General features: G+C 38.3%; 1 protein-coding gene across 2 annotated transcripts in view; it reads right to left on the reverse strand.

Annotated features, from left to right (window-relative positions):
- Positions 1-1,502: 1,502 nt before the first annotated feature.
- Positions 1,503-19,793, reverse strand: part of RGS17 (regulator of G protein signaling 17) — a 94,999-nt gene continuing 76,708 nt past the window's right edge. The window contains exons 3-5 of one of the 2 annotated variants that reach the window (XM_075923168.1): positions 9,042-9,119; positions 5,824-6,058; positions 1,503-1,713 (exon numbers count right to left, since the gene is read on the reverse strand). In XM_075923168.1, coding sequence (XP_075779283.1) covers positions 1,525-1,713; positions 5,824-6,058; positions 9,042-9,119 — 502 coding nt within the window. In that variant the 3' untranslated portion in view covers positions 1,503-1,524. Of the gene's footprint in view, positions 1,714-5,823; positions 6,059-9,041; positions 9,132-19,793 lie in introns of both variants that reach the window. The other variant, XM_075923167.1, reaches the window with a different exon arrangement.

Raw genomic sequence — 19,793 nt, forward strand, 5'->3', positions numbered from 1 at the left:
TTAATAAGGATAACATTCCTAGTAATAAGGACATTTAAAATTTTAATTCAAAACCACCTATTATTTACCTTTCAAGATAATTTGCCAGGGATGCTAGCACTCAGAACAGTTTTGTGTACTGTAAGTATGAAGGTGGTGTTTTGTAAGTTACAAGTTACTTTATCTTTAAACATCAAAGTGCATATCAAAATAGGACATTTTTTTAAAAAAAGCCAAGCTAGTCACCTGCAAAAATAGCATAGCAGCAAGGTGATTTGAACACTGTGCTGCCTTCTTAGTTCTCATTGTACTGGGCCCTTAATATTCAGAATTCTTTACCCAAGAAAGACACCAGTTACCTTCAACAGTTTTCCTTGGGTAAGGAGTGTAGGATCACAAGCCCTTGAACATTAATCTCTACCCCTTGTTTTCAAAGAGATTTTCAAAATCAAAGAGGCTATAAGATGAGTGAAGTCTTCCTTAGCCTCTCTTCCCCTTTGTAAAATACTACTTAAAAAAACATCTTTTCACTGGATTTCTCTTTAAAAGAAAATATCTTACAGGACAGATGCAATTTATCAAAATGTTCTAAAATGCTCTAAAATGCTACATGTAGGCAATCTTTTATTAAACTTCTTTATTCAAAAAACTAAATTATAAACTTTTTTTTGCTGAAGTACATAACATTAGACAACAGTGTTAGAACTGGATCACCAGTCTTTAATAAATCAATTACAGTATCTGACATCTGAAGTGTACATTGAAAATCTTTGTTCTTATAACAATTAAACAATATCAGCGCATAAATTGTGTCACCCAGACATGGATCCCTTTAAGTGGTTTGTGCTTTTTTTTTTTCTTTTTGACATTGCAAACACTAATGAAAATGCCATCTTTTTGGCAGTGAACAACCAGAGGAATCCCCACTTGACTTATCTTAAATAAACAGTGATAAATAGCTCTTTTTCGTACACAGAAATATTGGCTTCAAAAAGTCAGTGTATTGTACTTAGTACAGCATGTTGAATAATGCTACACCTGAAAAATTGGCTTTTTTCTGTGTTAGTGATGTTAATAAAATGCAAGCCCCTTTCTGGTTTTGCTGCAATTATTTCTATGTACCATAAGACTGTATTGCACAAAAAAGTTCTTAAATACAGATAATTTATGTTATTGAATTCAATATTGCAACAACTAAGTGGTATGTGAAGCAATTTTATCTTGCACATGCAGTGTGAGAATACACAAGGAGACTGTTCATAAAACTACAAATACATCATTGCAATCTTGACTGCAGTTAGTGAAAGGAGTGTGAAACAAATGTATTTTGGCAAATCCATTGTTCCCCTTCCCCTCAAACTCAAGCAAGGAGGACCTTGTTAAAAGGTAGACAGAGACCATAATATGTATTTGTTTTCTTCACAGTAGCCTGAGTAGTGCTAAACTGTAGTTCTCCAGGAACTCAGCGCCAGATGTTATTAAACTACTTTTATTCCCTCCCACCCATCCCAAAATACCCCAAATTGTTTAATCCAAAAATTAGAACTAAGTTTCAGAAGTAGAACCTACAGTACTTTCGATGAGAGACTTGTACATTTGAGAGTTCAAAAACCTTGGGAAAGAGTCTCTGTGCATTAAGGTGTATATCTGAAGTTGGGCATCTTCATACATGTGAGGACTGGGATCCAACAAGTTTCTGTTGATGACTTCTCGCACCCGAGAATCAAGACTAACCTGAAGGGAATAGAAAGAGATGTTTGTTAAACAACAGACTTGTAAAGTTCTGTATAAATGTTTTTACTGTATTTCATAGATCTAAGCAACAAACAAAAATCTACAAAGCACCAAGAACCCAGTTTCCTTTTGTCAATTACATTTTTAATGTACTCATCTTCTTCAACATCAGCTTTATACATGTATGGGCAACATTCCAATCTGAGCCTACCAAACACATCTTGATTTGCCTTGGGCTTTAAGTTCATATTCAGTATTATGAGAAAAATATGTCATTATATCACTGCAAAAATACATGAGAGTTGAAGCTTACATTAGCATGGATCTCTCCATATACATTAAATTATACACTGATCATTTTATTTAGTTTTTCCTTCTCATTAATTGGCTGAAATGCTCATTCCTAGTTGTTTCTGTTCAGTCTTCTAACCTTTTCTGCTTACTGTACCACAGTTGTTGGGGGTTATTTTTGTTTTATTTTCAATACTATACTTACTAGTCACAAATTAGCAAATGTTGTTTTTGTTGTTGTGCTACTGTTGCTATTAGCCTTAAGTCTCATTTTTTTTCCATTCAAGACTTTTTAGATACCGTAAAGTTTCTTTTTTAGACAATTTTGTATTAATCTTTAACTTAGTATCAATTTTGCAATTTCTCCTTGAATTTCTGATCCTATATTCCTTTTGTAAAGAACTCTGACTTCTAGGAAAGACATTGCAAGATTCATATCAGATAAAATAAAATATAGCTGCAATGGGGGAAACTAAGTACTAGTTGTGAAGAAAAAAGTAAGAGCCTTGGTATAGAAGACCCAAGAACAATTTTATGGCTTTGATCCTTTTTTTAATAGCTATGACAATGAATTTCAATGGACCAATGCTATTTAGGTCAGCTTATTAAAATTATATTGGCCATATAAATTTAGTCCATATAAACAGAAAAGAAACAGACATCCTGATGTGAGAGGAACACTAAAAGTTCATCATTAAAAAAAAAAAACAAAACCAGGAATGAATATCGTACATTCCTTGCAATAAAATCTTTAAGTAAATACTACCAAATACTCGTAGAATAAAAACATTCAAGTTTTCTCTGCAGCCCTACGAGCTACATTTAGCACCGTGTAATTTTTTTCCGTTCTTGTGTGATTGCATTATTGTCATAATAGTCTAATACATCTTTATTTGTTTAGTCTTTGTATAGAGTAATTCCTCTTCCCCAAGATGCAGTCTATATTCTAATTTGTTAGTCACAGGCACTATTATGATGCTGACGTACTACAAATATCAGATTCCTGTGTATGAAAGAAAGTTTTTCCTATTACAGGTGCACCTCCCTAAACCAGGACTCTCTCGTCTGGCAACATCCGTGGTCCGATAGGACCACATTTGCTGAATGAGAGAGCCCCAGGGCAGGAGGTTCAGCTGCTGAGAGAGCCACACATAGCGAGGCTGGTGGCAGTGGAGTAAGGGCCTCAGCAGCCTGGTGGCAGAAGTGGGACAGAGGCGGCCCAGTAACCCAGCCGTGTGTGCTGGCCCGGCAGGAGGGATGTGCCATGACATCCCGAATGGGGCTGCATGTCAGCCCAGCAATGGGGAAAGAGCCACAGCAGCCTGGCTGGCAGCAAGGTTGGACCATGGCAGCCCAGCAGAGGAAAGCCGTCTGGGGCCAAGGCAGTGGAGCAGGGACCACATGCTGGCCGGCAGTAGAACTGATGCTGTGGCAGTGGGGCCAGGGCTTTATGCTGTCATGCCAGCAGTGGGGATGGAGCAGCAGTTATGGCAGTGGGGCTGGAGCAGCCGTGCCAGCCGGCAGCAGAGCTGAAGAAGCTGGTGTTGGTGAAGAGCAGCAGGGGCCTGTGTCGGGATCTTTCCTGGTCCAGGAAATTCCCTCATCCCAGACCACTCAGGTCCCAAGGATGCCGGACCAGTGAGATGCAACCTGTACTTTGTTATATTTTCCTCTGTAGAATATTTTATGTCTTATTATGTCCTTTCATATAAATGGCTGACGTGAGCTCTGTCCTATCTTGCACACCACACTATGTGATTCAACACACATAGCTAAAGATGTAGACAGGATAGAATCTTGTATTATAATACTGAAGAAGAAGCTGTGAAGGAAGTATTAGCAGCCTTGAAATTTAATTGGGACGATTTCAACTTTTGACAAACTGTACTTTTCTGGCCTAGACAAGGGATGTAAGCAACTAGTCAACTACCTGATAAGCAAATGCTTATTGGGTATTTGAGTAGGAACTCCACTAGTCATTCTCCCCCCCCCCCACCCCCTTGCTGCCCCTATCAGAGAGAGGCAGCAAGTGGGGGAACATGAGCTGGTGCTAGGGAGAATCGGCTTAAAAGCCGGTCCCCCTCCCAGCACTGTCTCCACGGGGGCAGTGGGGAAGTTACACTGCTTTGCTCCCTGCTGGTGCCAGTTCCTGCTGCTTCCCTCCCTTTGAAATGTACAGGAGCTGCCAGGGCTCTTGTACATTTCAAAGGCAAAGGTTTTGAAATACAGAAGAGCTGCAGGGGGCTCCTGTGCCTGCTGCCTCTCTCCCTTTGAAATGTACAAGGGCTGTAGGTGGCTGTTGAACATTTCAAAGGGAGAGGTGCAGTAGAATATCAAGCGCCCCCCTTATCGACTAATCGAGTAGTCGATGGAAATTCCATTGACTACTCAATTAGCTGATTTATCAAAATGTAATACTCCTTCCTAGACCTAAAATTCTTAGCTTTAAATTATTTTCCCTTGGGTGGTTTGCCTTTGAGTGTATGAAGTTAACAGCATTAGGCTCTCATTTTATGCAGCTCGTTGATTAATTCTCTTGGTAGAAAAACTGGCATCAAGTAGTCATTATTGAAGATATTTTTTTGGTGAGTGTCCTGGTGAAAACTGATTGAATTTATGGAATTTTAAAAAAGAGTCACCTTTCATAACTAATCCATTTTGACTAGAATTTCCTCAGTGATCCTGTAAAGTATGCAGACAAAGTTGACTGCAGCTAATCTGGATAACTGAGTGCTGGTCTACACAGTTGTTGCACTAGAGCTGCTTGTAAACAGCTATCGTTCAGACAAACACATAGCAGCATATGCAAAAGGCTGCCTCTGGATTGTGCCAAAGGTTCCTAAACAGTTTCAAAAGGTCTCCTGTTTGCATCTTATGATCAACAGTAATAACTGGAGAAACTAAAAGGTATCTACATGTAATACTTTATGTACACTGAACACAAAATTTGTGACCAATTTTGGATGATTAAATATGATGAAACTAGAATGCTAGAGCAGTCCTAAAAGGCGGAAAGAGCAGTAAGCTATATGATGGCTTAGAAAGCCATCTGAGTATTAATAAGTGAAAGAGAAAAACATTACTAACTTACTATACTGACAGACATATCACTCAAAAGCACTACAATATACTACAAGACAGAAGAAAGGCAAGATAATGACATTGGAAGCTATTAGCTCTAGAGACTGTCCTGGTGCATAAATGTATAGGGCCAATTCCTTAGCTGGTATAAATCAACATAGTTCCATTGATTTAAGAGTTATAATGCTTTACAAAAGCCGAGGATCTCATCCAAAGTGAAGGGAAGCTAAAGGAACTAATTGTACTTGACATGATCCTAGCATTGCTCCAAAAATATTGAGACCAATCAAAAAATCCCAACAATGATAGGAGGACATCATTCTACACACAACTTTTTAAGTATTACACGAGATTATTCATGAACATTTTCCATGGCTCTGTTTCCTATTGAACACCAGACATAGGATGTCAGCTGTTGATTGGGATCATCTCCTCCTCTTTCCTGGCTTACTTCTTAACTCTAAAGAAACTTTCCACTAAAAAGGCAGAGACCAACCACTAAAAAGGCAGAGACCAACATAACATTGCTGGCCTTGTGATCACTGAGCCTTGCTTCACTATCCAGAGATTTGAGAAGCTGGAGTGAATGCCTCCAACCCCTTTTCATTGGCTGGGGAACCTCAGCATGAAAAATCTCCGATCAAGCAAGTCAGATATGTTTTCTGACCTCACCATGTGAACCTGCAGGACTGTCATCCTTGATTACAGCAAATGAAACCTTAGTATTTCTAGCTTTACCTCTTTTGGTGAAAGTATAGAAATATAATCTTCATATATAAGTCTCGCCTTTTCTTCAATAACTTTCTTGTTCTGTTCTTTCTTTAAGTCTTCACATGCAAGCCAGAAAAGCAAGTTCTCTTCACTGTACTCCGTTCGAAGAAACTCTCTGAAAAGGTTCCTACCAGCTGGTGTTTTCATCATCTTGTCAAAATTCTGAGCCCAAGACATAATTTCATCTGCAGTAGGGTTTTGGCTGCAAAAGCAAAATACCATTAGAATATTGCGTCTATTTTTATAACAGTGTTTACATACATTGGACCAAATTCTACTCAGCTATACTGTCATCAAGAACTAATGAAAGTGGGCATCATTCTTAACTATAGCCTTTTGTACAGTGTTCACTTCTATGTTCATAATTCTAACACCAACTATATTTATTTTACTTCAAGAGACAGGGTACCCTGGTTTTCTATTGATTTCATGCTAGGATTATTTGTTACCCACAAAACTCTAGAATGAAATAACATTCTGCATAGACACAGCAGAATCTAATTACTGCCTCTGTATTTAAAGGAGATTGTATTCTGAATGGTTGATAATGGTTAGAAGACATCTGATGTCACTGCTTGTTTCTCAAGATGCTAGGTCAATTACGGGCATCTGCATTTTTTAGTTTAGTAGGGCTGAGAAGAACAAGGAGGCCCGTAGCAAAATATTAATTGAGATATCTTTTAAATTAGTGTATATCTCTGTTTTGTACCTAAGGATATGTCTAGACTACATCCCTCTGGTGACAGAGGGATGAAATTGCTAATGAAGCAGGGATTTAAATATCCCGAGCTTCATTAGAATAAAAATGGCCACCGTGTTTTGCCAAGTCAGCAGTTTGCTGGCACAAAGTGGCAGTCAAGATGGGGATCGATTGACAAGGAAAGCCTTTTCGGACCGATCCTGTAAACCTCCTTGCACGAGGCATAAGGGATCGGTCGGAAAAGGCTTTCCTTGTTGACCAATCCCCACCTAGACTGCCGCTTTTTGCTGGCAAACTGCTGACTCGGCAAAACATGGTGGCCATTTTGATTCTAATGAAGTGTGGGATATTTAAATCCCTGCTTCACTAGCAATTTCATTATGTCTTATTTACATCCCTCTGGTGACAGAGGGATATAGTCTAGACATGCCCTAAGAGTTGCTAAGCTTCCCTTTATTTGGTGCTACTAATCTGAATGATGATAGAAAATGATTTGATGGGTAGCAGGAGATGCTACTGCCAAAATGTTATTCAGAAGAAGCAGGGTAGGAGGAGAGAACCAAATCACTCCTACTTTTAGAAGTTAGCTATCTCAAGTTTGTTATACCTTAAGTACTGGATGAGTGATCAGAAGACTACATTTTTAAATACATAAATAATAAACTTCAGAGTTAAGGTAGTTTAAGTTTTTTAACTACTGGGTACTCATCCCATTCTTCATGGAATCATAGTGTTGAAAAAAGACCTCAGGAGGTCATTGATTCCAACCCCCTGCTAAAAGCAGGACCAATCCTAGCTAAATCATCCCAGCCAGGGCTATTTCAAGTCAGGACTTAAAAATGTCTAGGGATGGAGATTCTACCACACTCCAGTGCTTTACCACCCTTTTAGTCAAATAGATTTTTTTTGTAATATCCAGCCTAGACCTCCCCCATTGCAACTTGAGACCACTGCTCCTTGTTCTGCCATCTGTCACCACTGAGAACAGCCTCTGTCCATTCTCTTTGAAACCTTTATTCAGGTAGTTGAAGGCTGGTGTAAAATTCCCCCTCACTCTTCTCTTCTGAAGACTAAATAAGCCCAAACCCCTTAGTTTTTGTTGCCCTCTGCTGGACTTTCTCCAATGCGTCCACATCCTTTCTGTAATGTGGGGCCCAGAATTGGATGCAATACTCCAGATGTGGCCTCACCAGTGCAGAATAAAGAGGAATAATCATTTCCCTCAATCTACTGGCAATGCTCCTACCAATCCACCCCAATATGCCATTAGCCTTGCCTAACAGGACATACTATTGACGCATATCCAGCTTCTCATCCACTGTAAACCCAAGGTCCTTTTCTGCAGAATTCCCAGAAATTCTTCCTGAAAGATGAAGCTTCACAAAGTTCCAGTGTTCAAGAGCCTTTCAGTTTAAATGCCACACAATGAGCAGTATTCAACCATATGTCTGGTGCTCAATCCATTTAATTAACCTTTTTTTTTACAAGCAATGCACGATATACAATTTATTTAATGTTTATACTCCCAGAAAGTAATCCTGAGCAAAATAGGTATAACTTTTTAATTAAGTAATGTAAACTCCATAATATCTATTTTGTAAATCAGTGATAATTTCTTGGACACAGAAGTGTGGGTTCTCTTCTCAGAATGGCAAAAATAAAAAGCATCTCCAATGAAGCTAAAGGAGTTTGTGGCATGGATACATGCAATGTCTGCAAGACATCACTTTCAGGAACTTCAGAAATAAATGAAGTGGGATAGAGAGTCTGGAATTTATTCAGAGTTTAGGGATTCTTTGAGAAGGACAATCTGATTTCATCCATTAAGTTGCTTTTTTGTAACTATTAACTCATTTCTCTAAAACTGGAGACTCCTTGTTTCACGAACATTATCAGTTTCGTGAAGATATTTGAGCAAAATGGCTTTGTGACTCAGAGTTATATTAATTTAAAAGGGGAATAATAAGGAGACTCTCAAATTCAATACATTGAGGCTAAAGTCCAATCTCCAGCATCTATTCCAAATAACTCAGCTGAATGCTAAAGATTGTAGCAGAGGGGAGAAAAACTCCCACTCCTTTGTCTTGGAATAGCAGCAGTTGCACTCACAGTTGGAGTAGCAACTGCATGAACCTTGAACTTGTGTATATGGAAGGAGGCCCAGAAGTTATGTCGTGACAGTTTCTCCAGTTCCAGTTCCAGTTCCTCTTCTCTACATGTGTTTGGGCAGCAACGTTTCACAAGTGTATTTAAACAGTTATTTTTGTAGGTAAGATAGGCCTTCAAATGCCTTTACTCACATTTCAACATCATATCAGATTTTTTTGCCATTTATCCAAAGGTACATCAGGGAACATCAGCTAACTTCCTAAAAGCTTCAAATCAAGTGAGATTTTGATACTACTTACAGACAAGTTAGAAATACAGATATTTGATTTACTGGATACTATTGTGAATACTGGAAAATTTAAAGTGACAAACTTACCATTCCTCTATGACCTGGATACTCTCCATTTTGGTTGTGTGTGTTGGCCTTCCTGCATTGTCCCCTCTATCTTCATTCCTAACAGTGAGGCTGCAATGTAGTACAACACTTTATTTTGTCTAGAGAAAGTTAATTTAAAATAATGACTAAAGCAATACTCTAATTTAAGGGGTTTGTATATATTTAGGGCTACATTTTCCAACGTGATTTAATTCTAGCTCCTAAATTTGAATCCAGTTTTCAGACAGCTGTAGGTCACACATTTTTGCATGCCCCACAATCACATTAGAATGTACAGATGCTATTTGTATATGCAGTTTACTACAAATTAACAGTGATGCATTCAAAGACTGACATAAATTTAGAGGAAAAACTTAAAAAACAACAAATAGTCTGGTAGCACTTTATACACTAACAAAACATGTAAATGGTATCATGAGCTTTTGTGGGCACAGTCCATTTCTTCAGATGTCCAGTCATCCTTCCAAGAGGAAAGGAAGGAAAGAGAGATAGAGAAAAAGGCTATGTTTACACTGCGGAGTTATTTCGGGATGCCGGAAGTATCTCAAAATAATTATTCCGCGTCTTTAAAGCAGCCTGTTATTTCAAAATAGATTTCAAAATAATAGGCGTGCTATTCCAGCATCTCTGTAACCTTCTGTCCACAAAGGTTAAGGGACGTTTTGGAATAGTGCTTTATTTTGAAATTTGGTGCTGTGTGTGGACAGCACCAAATTTCAGAATAAGCTCATTTTGAGGTAAGGGTACAATGTAGACATATCCAGAGAGATTTTATTGGGCACTTTAAAATGCCCCAGCAATGTTGGGGATTCATGAATTCTTTGAGGAACAAGAAAAGAAACAAGATTTTCCCCACATTCAGATGTTTTGTGGTTTCATTAAAAGATTTTGCATATATCTGTCCCTTAGTATTCCTTCCCTCTTTATCCAAATTTGCAAGGACTCTTGGAGTCATTACTGTGAAAACCGACTTTTATTGTTAATGCACTGCCAACCTAGCAAATATGCTAAATGGCATTACACTACATTAAGTGGTAAGCCATTTTGTCTATATGCCAAGTACTATTAGTTTTTCATACCAATAAAATGTATTGGTTTTTCAATAGAAAAACTTCCATTAGCCTTCTGTAATGAATAAGAATAACTACGTTCCTTAAAAACAAACAAACAAAAATTATCTTTGAAACTAGATGGAAATATAAAAAAATTCTGCAAATATCAGTTATGTTTTGAATCACGTGCTTCATGTTTGTTTGCTCACCTTTCGTTTGCTTTCTATGAACATTCTAGCAAGTGAAATTACTAGCAGGAACATTTACAAAAACAACTAATTGAATACTGGAAGATGCTTACAGAAAGCGAAATTTGAATTACATTAATATTTGCATGGGAAATCTGATTGTAAGTTAGGCTTCGCAACTGGAATATACCATGAGAACAGTCTCTCCAGTGGGAAAAAAATAAACAACCATTATAGCTCAGATTTTGAATATCAAATATCCAAAGTGACCCTGATCATCTTAAGTAGCAGTAAGTATAAAGATTTAAATAAAAAAGTTTATCTCTTTTCTCCTGAATTGAAAACCTTTCACTCACACTTAAGGAGAAATCCAACTCTGAGTCAATATAAATGTAAATAAGGTTTCCCTCCACCCCTGATTCACTCAGGCGCATGATCACTTTTATCATCAGTTTGGCAGAGTTTATAGGTGAACTCAAGGGTGCTTTTAAAAATCCAGAATTTAAAATCCCCAAATAGTGCAGATTACATATTAAGACTTCAACATTACAAAGATAGACACTTTCAAACAAAGCTGCTTGAAATCAGTTGCTTCTTCACTTACCTGCCAAGACCTGAGTTCAGGCCCTTGGTTCTGCTTCCCCTGTTACAGCGTAGAAATGCAGCTCCTATGCTGCTTAAGGTGTTAGGATGTCATCAACTGCTGCAGGAGAAACAACACATCCTGAACTCCGGGGTTGGCACGTAAAAAGCCTTTTCAAGCTCCTCTTGGCCCATTTCTTTAAGAACAGAATATGGACCATCCACTTTTTACGTCTTGTAATCTTTAAGTCCAAGCATGTAACTGCTTAGAGTCAGTTTATACCTGGTTAGAGCACAAAGGTGTTGGAGTTTTGTGTGTGTGTGTGTGTGTGTGTGTGTTTTGTGGTGGGAGCAGTGGGGGTTGGGGAAAAGATACCATAAGAAGCCTCCCTCCTTATGTCATGGCTACTGCTCCATGGTGGAGATACCAAATGGAGACAGGCAGCTCCCAGACAGACTGCACTGGTTGATGTCAGGTGGAAGCACAGAAAGATAGTACCACTGATGTGCTCCCATTGTGCTTCTGTGAGGGAGGGTACTCAAGGCACAATCCCTCCCAAAGCTTCCCTTGGGACAATACAGCTTTGCATCATAGATACAACCTTACTTGCTAAGTAAAGCAAGCTCTTATTAAACAATTTTTAAAAGTAGTGCTGTGACTCACCACATCCTACCCATTCATGCAGTTTGAATCGAAACACTTGTTTAATGGGTAAGGCGTGGAAGATTCAACACAAAGAGAATCAAATGGCCCATCTTTTTTTCTTCTGAGATGTGAGCAGCAGTTAAACCACACTATTAGCTCATGATACCATCTACGTGTTTTGTTAGTCTTTAAGGTGCTGCTAGACTATTTGATGTTTTTTAAGTTTTTCCAGTTACAGGCTAACTCGGCTACTTCTCTGAAGCTTTAGCACACTGATCTCGTCAGCCTGTCTTAAATCACCCATACCCCAGTCTTTAAAGGGGATCTTGCTTACTCGGCTGAGAGGTATCAGACTACTGTTAGTTTAAGTAGATATTTGGGGTTAAATGCTGCTTGCTTTGCTCATGCAAAGCATCTGCTGAAGTATGAGAATCAGGACTGGTTGCTACAGTTGGAAAATATGAACGGGATAGTGAGTTAGAAAAAGAAATACTGTTCTAGACACCAAAGCTATTATTTATCAAAGCGGTAACTGAGACAGGAGCTCTATGTTTTGTTAAGAGCTTTGGCTTCCAGCATACATCTAGGTAGGTTAAAGAAGGACCAAGAATATTTTGTCATCTGGGATTCTGCAGTTTGGTATTACAGGTTGAACCTCTCAAGTCCTTCGGGTCTAGCAGCATCTGTGGTCCAGTATTATTTTAGTTAGTCAGATATCCACTTATCATGGGTGTGGCCAAGTTTCCCAGAGTCCCATAAAATTTGTTTACCACCACCAGTCCTGGCTCTCAGTGTTCTATGTTGCTATTGAGCTCTAATTCATCCCTTATTGTCTTCTAAAAGCCCAGCAAGTAATGGAAGTGTTGGTAATATTGTTAGACATTATTGACTTCCTGTGGCCCAGCAAATTTTCTGGTTAGGCATCAATCCGGACCCAAGGATCCCAAACTAGAGAGATTCAACCTGTAATATGATGGTATCAAGTACACAACTGGCATTCACCTCATTGTTAATAAATGAAGTTCTATGACAGAATTAGACTTGGAAAACTCAGAAGACTGGAGGGCTCATAGAGTCAGTGGGAACAATTTTTCAGATTCAGTTACTTTAGTGATAAATGAGATAAGTTCACAATAGTTGTTGAATGACATTTTGACAGTCTGTGTTGGAAACAAGTTGTGTTATAGAAAATTGAACAGACTGGAAGTACTGTGGTAGAATAAAACTCAGTTTTACCAAACAACTGATTCTGAGCTTTTAAGAAGAGAAAGTGTGTCGTTTGGATGGTTTTAGCAACAGTGAAACAATAGTGAGCTGAAACACATTGGCCCCTCCCAAATCAGTGGATAGCACCATTAGAGTGTACTGTATTTATTCAAATACATCCAGCTAACCTCCTTGAAAAAAGCGTTGTCTATAGACACAAGTTCTACATACTAAAGTGGCTTCAGAAATAAGGATCTCTTGAAGTGGATAGGTCTGGAGTGCAAAGGGGTATAGAGAGAAATGAAAAGTGCAGTCACTTAATGGATTTTAGTTCCAGTTCATTGCAAAGTTGTGCTCTATGCCTATTTTTAGTTCTTGTTTTATTGTCCTGAAGAAAATACTAAAAACATTGCAAATGGGAGTGACCTTACTCTGGCTTTAAATCCAGCTTTCTGCAAGAGCCATTTTACCAACTGCAAATAATAATATTGAAATCCATGCTCTCATTTGGTACTTCAGGATCTAAACATCAGACTAATCAGACACAGCAGTATACCATGTAAAATAAATTCACAAATTCTAATGCCAGCAAATAACAAATTCAACTTGCCCGGAATTCCTTGTCAGTTATTTTGGATCCACTGTTGGGGAATCCTGGTGTTACAGATGTACATTTAATTTGTTAAGATACTACTTTTGTTAGCATCTATGTTCCGAAATCAAATATTTGTCCTGTCAAGTAATTGTTTTAGTAGGCCAGTGTTGCAAATCAATAGTTTTTATGCCTCATAATGCATTTTGTAGTGATTTCAAAAGAGCCTGACCCATCTAAGAGCACAGATTCCACTAAAAGTCCCTAAAGCTCTTTTGATAATTCCACCAATTGCTTTCAGCCATTCAAAGGTTCCAGAGTGTTTCACAATGATACTTTTGCCCTCCTGAAATACTCAGTAATTTTTTGCTTGATTCTTCTCAAGAAGGTTGCTTTACGGATTATATATTTAAGATGTTCACCTTCTTCCTGGTTAATGTGAAATGACCAGTCAGTATACTAACCTTTAATGAGCACTGAAGGGCCAAACACTGACGTCCATGATCAATTTGTAGTTTATGTGTGTGTGTGTGTTTTGTCTTCCACAATCACTAGTGTGTTATTCAAACAGGCTTGTTATAGCCACCTGCTACAAGACAGCAATTCGGACAGCTAAATATGCATGAACATGCACATCACCACAAAAGGGCAAGTCAGTTTTCAGCATGCAGTTAAGAATCTCCATGATGTTTAGTAAAGCTTTATAACCTTTTAAGGTCACTTTCTACTAGGCAAAACCTAGCAGGTAGCTTGAGGCAGGTTTCATTGTATTAGCATGCAGTTAATTTTGGTTCATGTTTTATGGACAAGCTCTGAAATATAATTTGATTTGCTCTTCTTTTCCCATTGAGGATAATGAGAGGTTGGCAATGGCTTTAAGGAAAATAGGATTATACCTTTATTTCTACATATGAAACTGAAGTATGGTCTCTATTGGCTACTTCCTCACCCTAACAAAACCCACAAAAGCAAGAAGTTTGGTTGAACTGTCTTCCTAAACCTGGGATAAGAAGGGGTAATGTTGCTTTGCATGAGATTCTGTAAATCTTTCAATAAGCTAGCTAAATGATGATATAGGAGAGTTTTAGCCTATACTGTGAATTTCCTTGATTTAGGCATTTTATTTGTTTTAATATGAAATGTTAGTACTGTGTATTTGCTACTGCAGAATAGTCATTGACAATCTATGACAATATAATATGAGTTTAATAAGAATGTAGAGAAAAATATACTTGTTGTTACACATGCATTATGCTAATTAGATAACAGAAACCTATATTATAAGAAACTCTGGTTTTAAGTGGAGCCTTTCATATTCCTAGTATCTCAAATCCATTAACATGTCATTAGATAACGCTGGTATTGCTGCCATGGAGGCAGACTCAGTAAATACGCACCAAGCTGTAGTTAGCAGCCTTAGTATCAGACTATATTTTACTGAAGGAAGTTCAATCAATGCTCTGAAATTCTATCCCTTCCCATCTTAACTATGAATGCCCTAGGGAATCTCTCTGCTACAAAATAGCCAACTATGTGGAAAATGGGCCTCTATTCTGCATAATGGCACCTCTAAGAGCTTAACTCATCTTGCTGCCATGCTGTCAGTTATGAGCCTAGATGCCAATGTGGTACAGCGTCCTGATATTTTGTTCTACTTGCAACTATGTATTTCTTTTTAGGTTTTGAAGTTTTTCTTCCATGTGTCAGTATACTACTACTTTCCAACTTTCTGACTAAGATCAATGTATAGAAAAATACTTGTCTGACAGACTGTATTTACTGAGGGACGACAAATTCTAAATGCTCAATTATTGAGGGACAATCTCTACTCATTGTTATATTTGCTTTGTACAACCAACAATCTGAATAACTTTTCATGAGTGATGTACCCAAATATTTGGGTGCTAAGCCTAAATTGTATCATTAAATGTATTAATCTAAATGTGGGATATTATTGATTATGTTTTTTTTACTTTTAAAGCAAACTTCATTCTTTTGAATTATTTAAGCACTATACCCAGGTGTACCAAAGTTATACCCTCAGCCTGCGTATTATATAATTTTAAAATTAGCTTTAATAAAAATTGAAATTGTGAGTCTTTTTCACATAATTTACAGTCAGTATGATCATGTTTATATGGAAAGATTTGAATTAAATTGTACATTTTGGGGACCATTTAAACAAAATTTAAATTAAGAAATACCTGTTTCTCCTTGGTCATGGTGGGAGATGATTTTGAGGTCATTGATGACGAGTGTGAACTTGAGGACATACTAAAGTACACAGGCATTTTAAATGTGGGGCTCTCAGAAAGACAAGACCCACTGACCTTGTGTCTGAGGCTCATTCTTAGATCTTGTGACCAATTTAATGTATCTGGCAATAGACAATGCAATACAGCAGGCATTCAGAGAAGCTAATAGTCTTTTCTATAGTCAAATATCCTAGAAAAGGATGGCATCTAGAGCCTCTTTCAGACTAATTTTAAGCAAAAGCTGATCCTGCAGCTGGTAAAATGGCTAGTGATACAAAACTATCCACAAGGGGGCTTTACTAAACCCTGTTTATTTCCTAGTTGTCTTTTTTGTTCTCAGAACTTCAAAATTTTTTTCCTGTGATCTCCATTGTAAAGAAATCACATTGCTTTCATATGATATTTACAACATAAAATATTAAATATGTATTTTGGAAACTTTTAGTCTTCTCTCAGAAAAGATGTCCTAGATTTTAGTCTTAAATGTGGAGTGCGCTTTACGAAACCTGCTACTAAAGAAGAAGTGTGCAGTACCCACGAAAGCTCATGATACCATCTACATGTTTTGTAAGTCTTTAAAGTGCTACCAGACTATTTGGTTTTTTTTTAAAAGTTTTTACTGCTATCTGGTGAGCTAAATCTTCTTACCACCTATTTTTAATGGAATTATTCTGATTCTATTTCACTGCAGCAGAGCTAGCCTCTGGTTTATGCCTTTGGCAAATAGAAGATTTAAAACCTTAACCTGATCTCCATTCCACCAACTCACGCAAAATTCTACTTGTCTACTGTCAGTTTCATTTCTTCCTCCAAAAGACTATTGCTCTTTATATTCATTTGTATGCAGTGGGTACATGTAGTTTTTAGTTTTAGTTTAGTAGTTTAGTTTTTAGTTTTAGAATTGATTGCCTCAATTCTAACATAATTGGTATATCTGAAAGGCAGAAAGGCACCTGTTGTCTAGGCCTCAGAGGACTAGGCAGGACACTAATTAAAGGGACAACAATGAGTTTTTTGGAGCTGTCTTTTGGCAGGTGACTTTAAGTACACACTGGGCCCCAGTTCTCTGCTGCCTTACATACACTTCATATAAGATACCTACATTTGCTTTGCACAGGTGTGAGTGACTATCCAAGGTATAAGGCAGGGGAGCCCATTAGCAAGTTGCCAAAGTCACGATGAGAGCTAGCTTTGCTAAATCAATCTACTTATTTTCCTTAGATTTAGCTACTCTCTTGTTGCTTCTTTCACAATGGGGAGAGAAATGTTCTTGCTAAACATTCATAGCTTTATTCAAAGGCATAATTAAGTTTCTTTAAAACAGATTCCTATTATGAGATTGAAGAGCACACTTCCTTAATAAATTAAGAAAGTGGTTAAAGTGGTTTTTCATAGCATTGCATTATATTTTGTTATGATTTTAAAATAGCAGATTAAATAGTTAAGTGAAAACCACAGTCTTCAGCTTCCAGAAATACAGACTGAAACCTAAGGATGCCTATAGAAAGGATCATTTAAGATAGCTACCTTACAACATAGGACAAATAGTCTCTAGTAAGAGAGAGGTTCAAGACTGGATAATAGCAGAGGTGTTGCTCTTGGGACTGAGGTGCCTGGGAAGTTAAGTATGAGTGCCAGTACTATTTTCAGATCAAATTAGGGATTTTACCTAAGTTCCCTCTAGAGTGTGTGCTTGTGTGGGCACACAGAGAGAATTTTAGTCCCGCCCACCTCCTTAGCAGAGCTGTGCAGCAGCATGCTGGTGCAAGGTTAGCTGCTGTGCTTGTGTGGGCTCAGTGGGGGTGGGAGCTCAGCTGGGCAGCTCTCTGGCTGGAGCTGGGGCCAGGGCTGTGTGGCGGCTGCCCACAGCAGGGCTATGTGGCGGGCAGCTGCCCTGTGTGCTGGAGTTGGAGCCAGGGGTGTGGTGTGGCTGCTTCTGAGGCAGAACGAAAGGCTGACTCAATCTTTGAGATGTCGAGGGCACCCGATAGAGAGTGGTAGTATCAGTCCCTATATTTCATGGCTTATAGCCACAAATGCTGCCATCTGGCCATGTTTTTGTATTTTGGAATCATATTAAGATGACTAGACAAGACTGTCATCTCTTTTTTTTCTGCCTTAATGAGTAACTGGCCTATTTTTAGCAGAAGATGGAGAATCTTCTGGGTTTTATCTACTAGGAATCAGCCTTCAGAGACTTATTTCCATGATCTAGCCTTGTTTTTATTTGAAAGCCTTAGACATTTATTCCTCTTTTAACTGACATTTCAACCCAATTTGGAATAATACATGGTTATAAGATAAACCTTTATCAGTTGGAAGTTATTCTGCTAACAAATTGGCTGGAGCTAGTATCTTTTTCTTTCCAGTTAGGAACCAGTGTCTTATTTGGATAAGAATTTCTCCTGATAGAAATGTAATGTCCTTTCATATGCCACCGCTGAATAAAATTGAAAACTTACAAAATTTCCCCTTGCTCCACTGAATTACATTATACAGAGTGTCCCCATTTTATTTTCAACTTAGGCCTATGTTAAGTATCCCTTTGCAGTAGTTTTGTGTTTTTTCCAGAGTCTGAAGTCAACACGACTTTTTGTAGCTACACAAATGCCAGATCTGAAAAGAGAAGACAACGCTTCTTCACAGGATGTTCTGGACTGACATGAGACCAATACTCCGACCCACTGAACCTCACATAAACTCCATTGTGAGCAGGACTCAGGTGCCTTAGTTCTCCAGTTCCTTTTCCAGCAACACAGCCTTGCTCATCTGTCCTGACAGCGGAAAGTCCACCCGTGGCAAGACTCTAAACCTTTAAAGCTTCTCACAACCTGTGATTCCGAACACTGGAGCTGAATGCCATTACCCAGAAGGTAGGTGAGGTTGGCTGTGAAAAGGGAGGGCAAAGATGCCAGCTGAATCAGCACACCTCCCTAAGGGTCTTCAGACTGCTCCCTTTTAATGGAGGGGATACCTCCACTACTTGCTTCCTACTTTGGGATGAATTTCTCCTCAAGGTGAGCTTCCCCTAGATGTACAAGTGGTGTTGCAACAGGTTGGAATTCAAGATCATTTTCTAAAATTAATTGGGTGTGTGGATTAATAAGATTAAGGCTCATGTGTTCCCACATAGTTACTCCTCAAACCAAGAGGATTGTGGGTCTGATTTTTTTGCACTCCAATTTTTCAGCAATTTACAACTTTTTGTTCGAAATGCAACCAACAGATTTACATTGTGGAGGATTACAACTCTCCCTCTTACTTTCTGGGACTTAGATATCAGAACGATGAGGGTTCTGAATTTAATACTACTGTATATATGAAGGTCTTTCCATTTTGTTTTATGAAACTTCAGTTTAAAATATGGACTGTCTACTAATTCTACACATTTAGGTTTTTCCCTTCAGCCCATTCTTCTGGGGTTACCACTGATGGGCAAGTCACAATCAGTGTTCCCTCTAAGCTAAACGCTTGGGCAGCTGCTCAGGAAAGATTCAAATGCTGCCCAGCTGATTAGCAGGGCACTCACAGCTGGCACCAGCTGGCAGCATATGTTTGTCTTGGTGGTGCACATCTGCACATGCCTTAGTGTACATAAAATTCATTCTTCACATGGTTGGAAAAAATGAGAAGGAATATTAGTCACAATATATACAGACATGAACTCAATGCATCTCAGAACTAACCTGAACTTTTGAGGATAGAAAAAAGTAGGTTAACATTTCAGTAATACACTTCTCCCTTACACTAACAACTGGCCAATAACAGTGCAACAATTCTGTACGATACTAGAGTAGACTGCCAATACCAGGTATGAGCGAGATGCCTATTCTGAATTCTCTAATTAATCTGAATCAAATCTCAAGTTCACAAGAGAAATGGCTGAACATAAGCTGCGGTTTTAAATACCCACAAACTTCACCCTCCAAAACTCCCAAACCAAATACAATGAAACCATTGTTATCCGGCACTCTGTTAACCAGAAAACTTTGTTAACCGCCATTTCCTCCAGCCACAATACTGTCACATCTTCAGGCGCACAGGCCTGGCTTGGTTTACCATGATTGGCTTAACATTTTTTTATTTAAGAAGTACTAATAATCTTTAACTCAAAATAGAAATGTGAGACCAACTGTCTCACACTACAAAACTACCAATATTAAAAACTTGAGTTTTACTGTTATTGTCCATTGTTTTTTCCTAGGTTGAT

This window comes from Pelodiscus sinensis, chromosome 3 (assembly GCF_049634645.1).
Source record: "Pelodiscus sinensis isolate JC-2024 chromosome 3, ASM4963464v1, whole genome shotgun sequence".
Taxonomy (NCBI): domain Eukaryota; kingdom Metazoa; phylum Chordata; order Testudines; family Trionychidae; genus Pelodiscus; species Pelodiscus sinensis.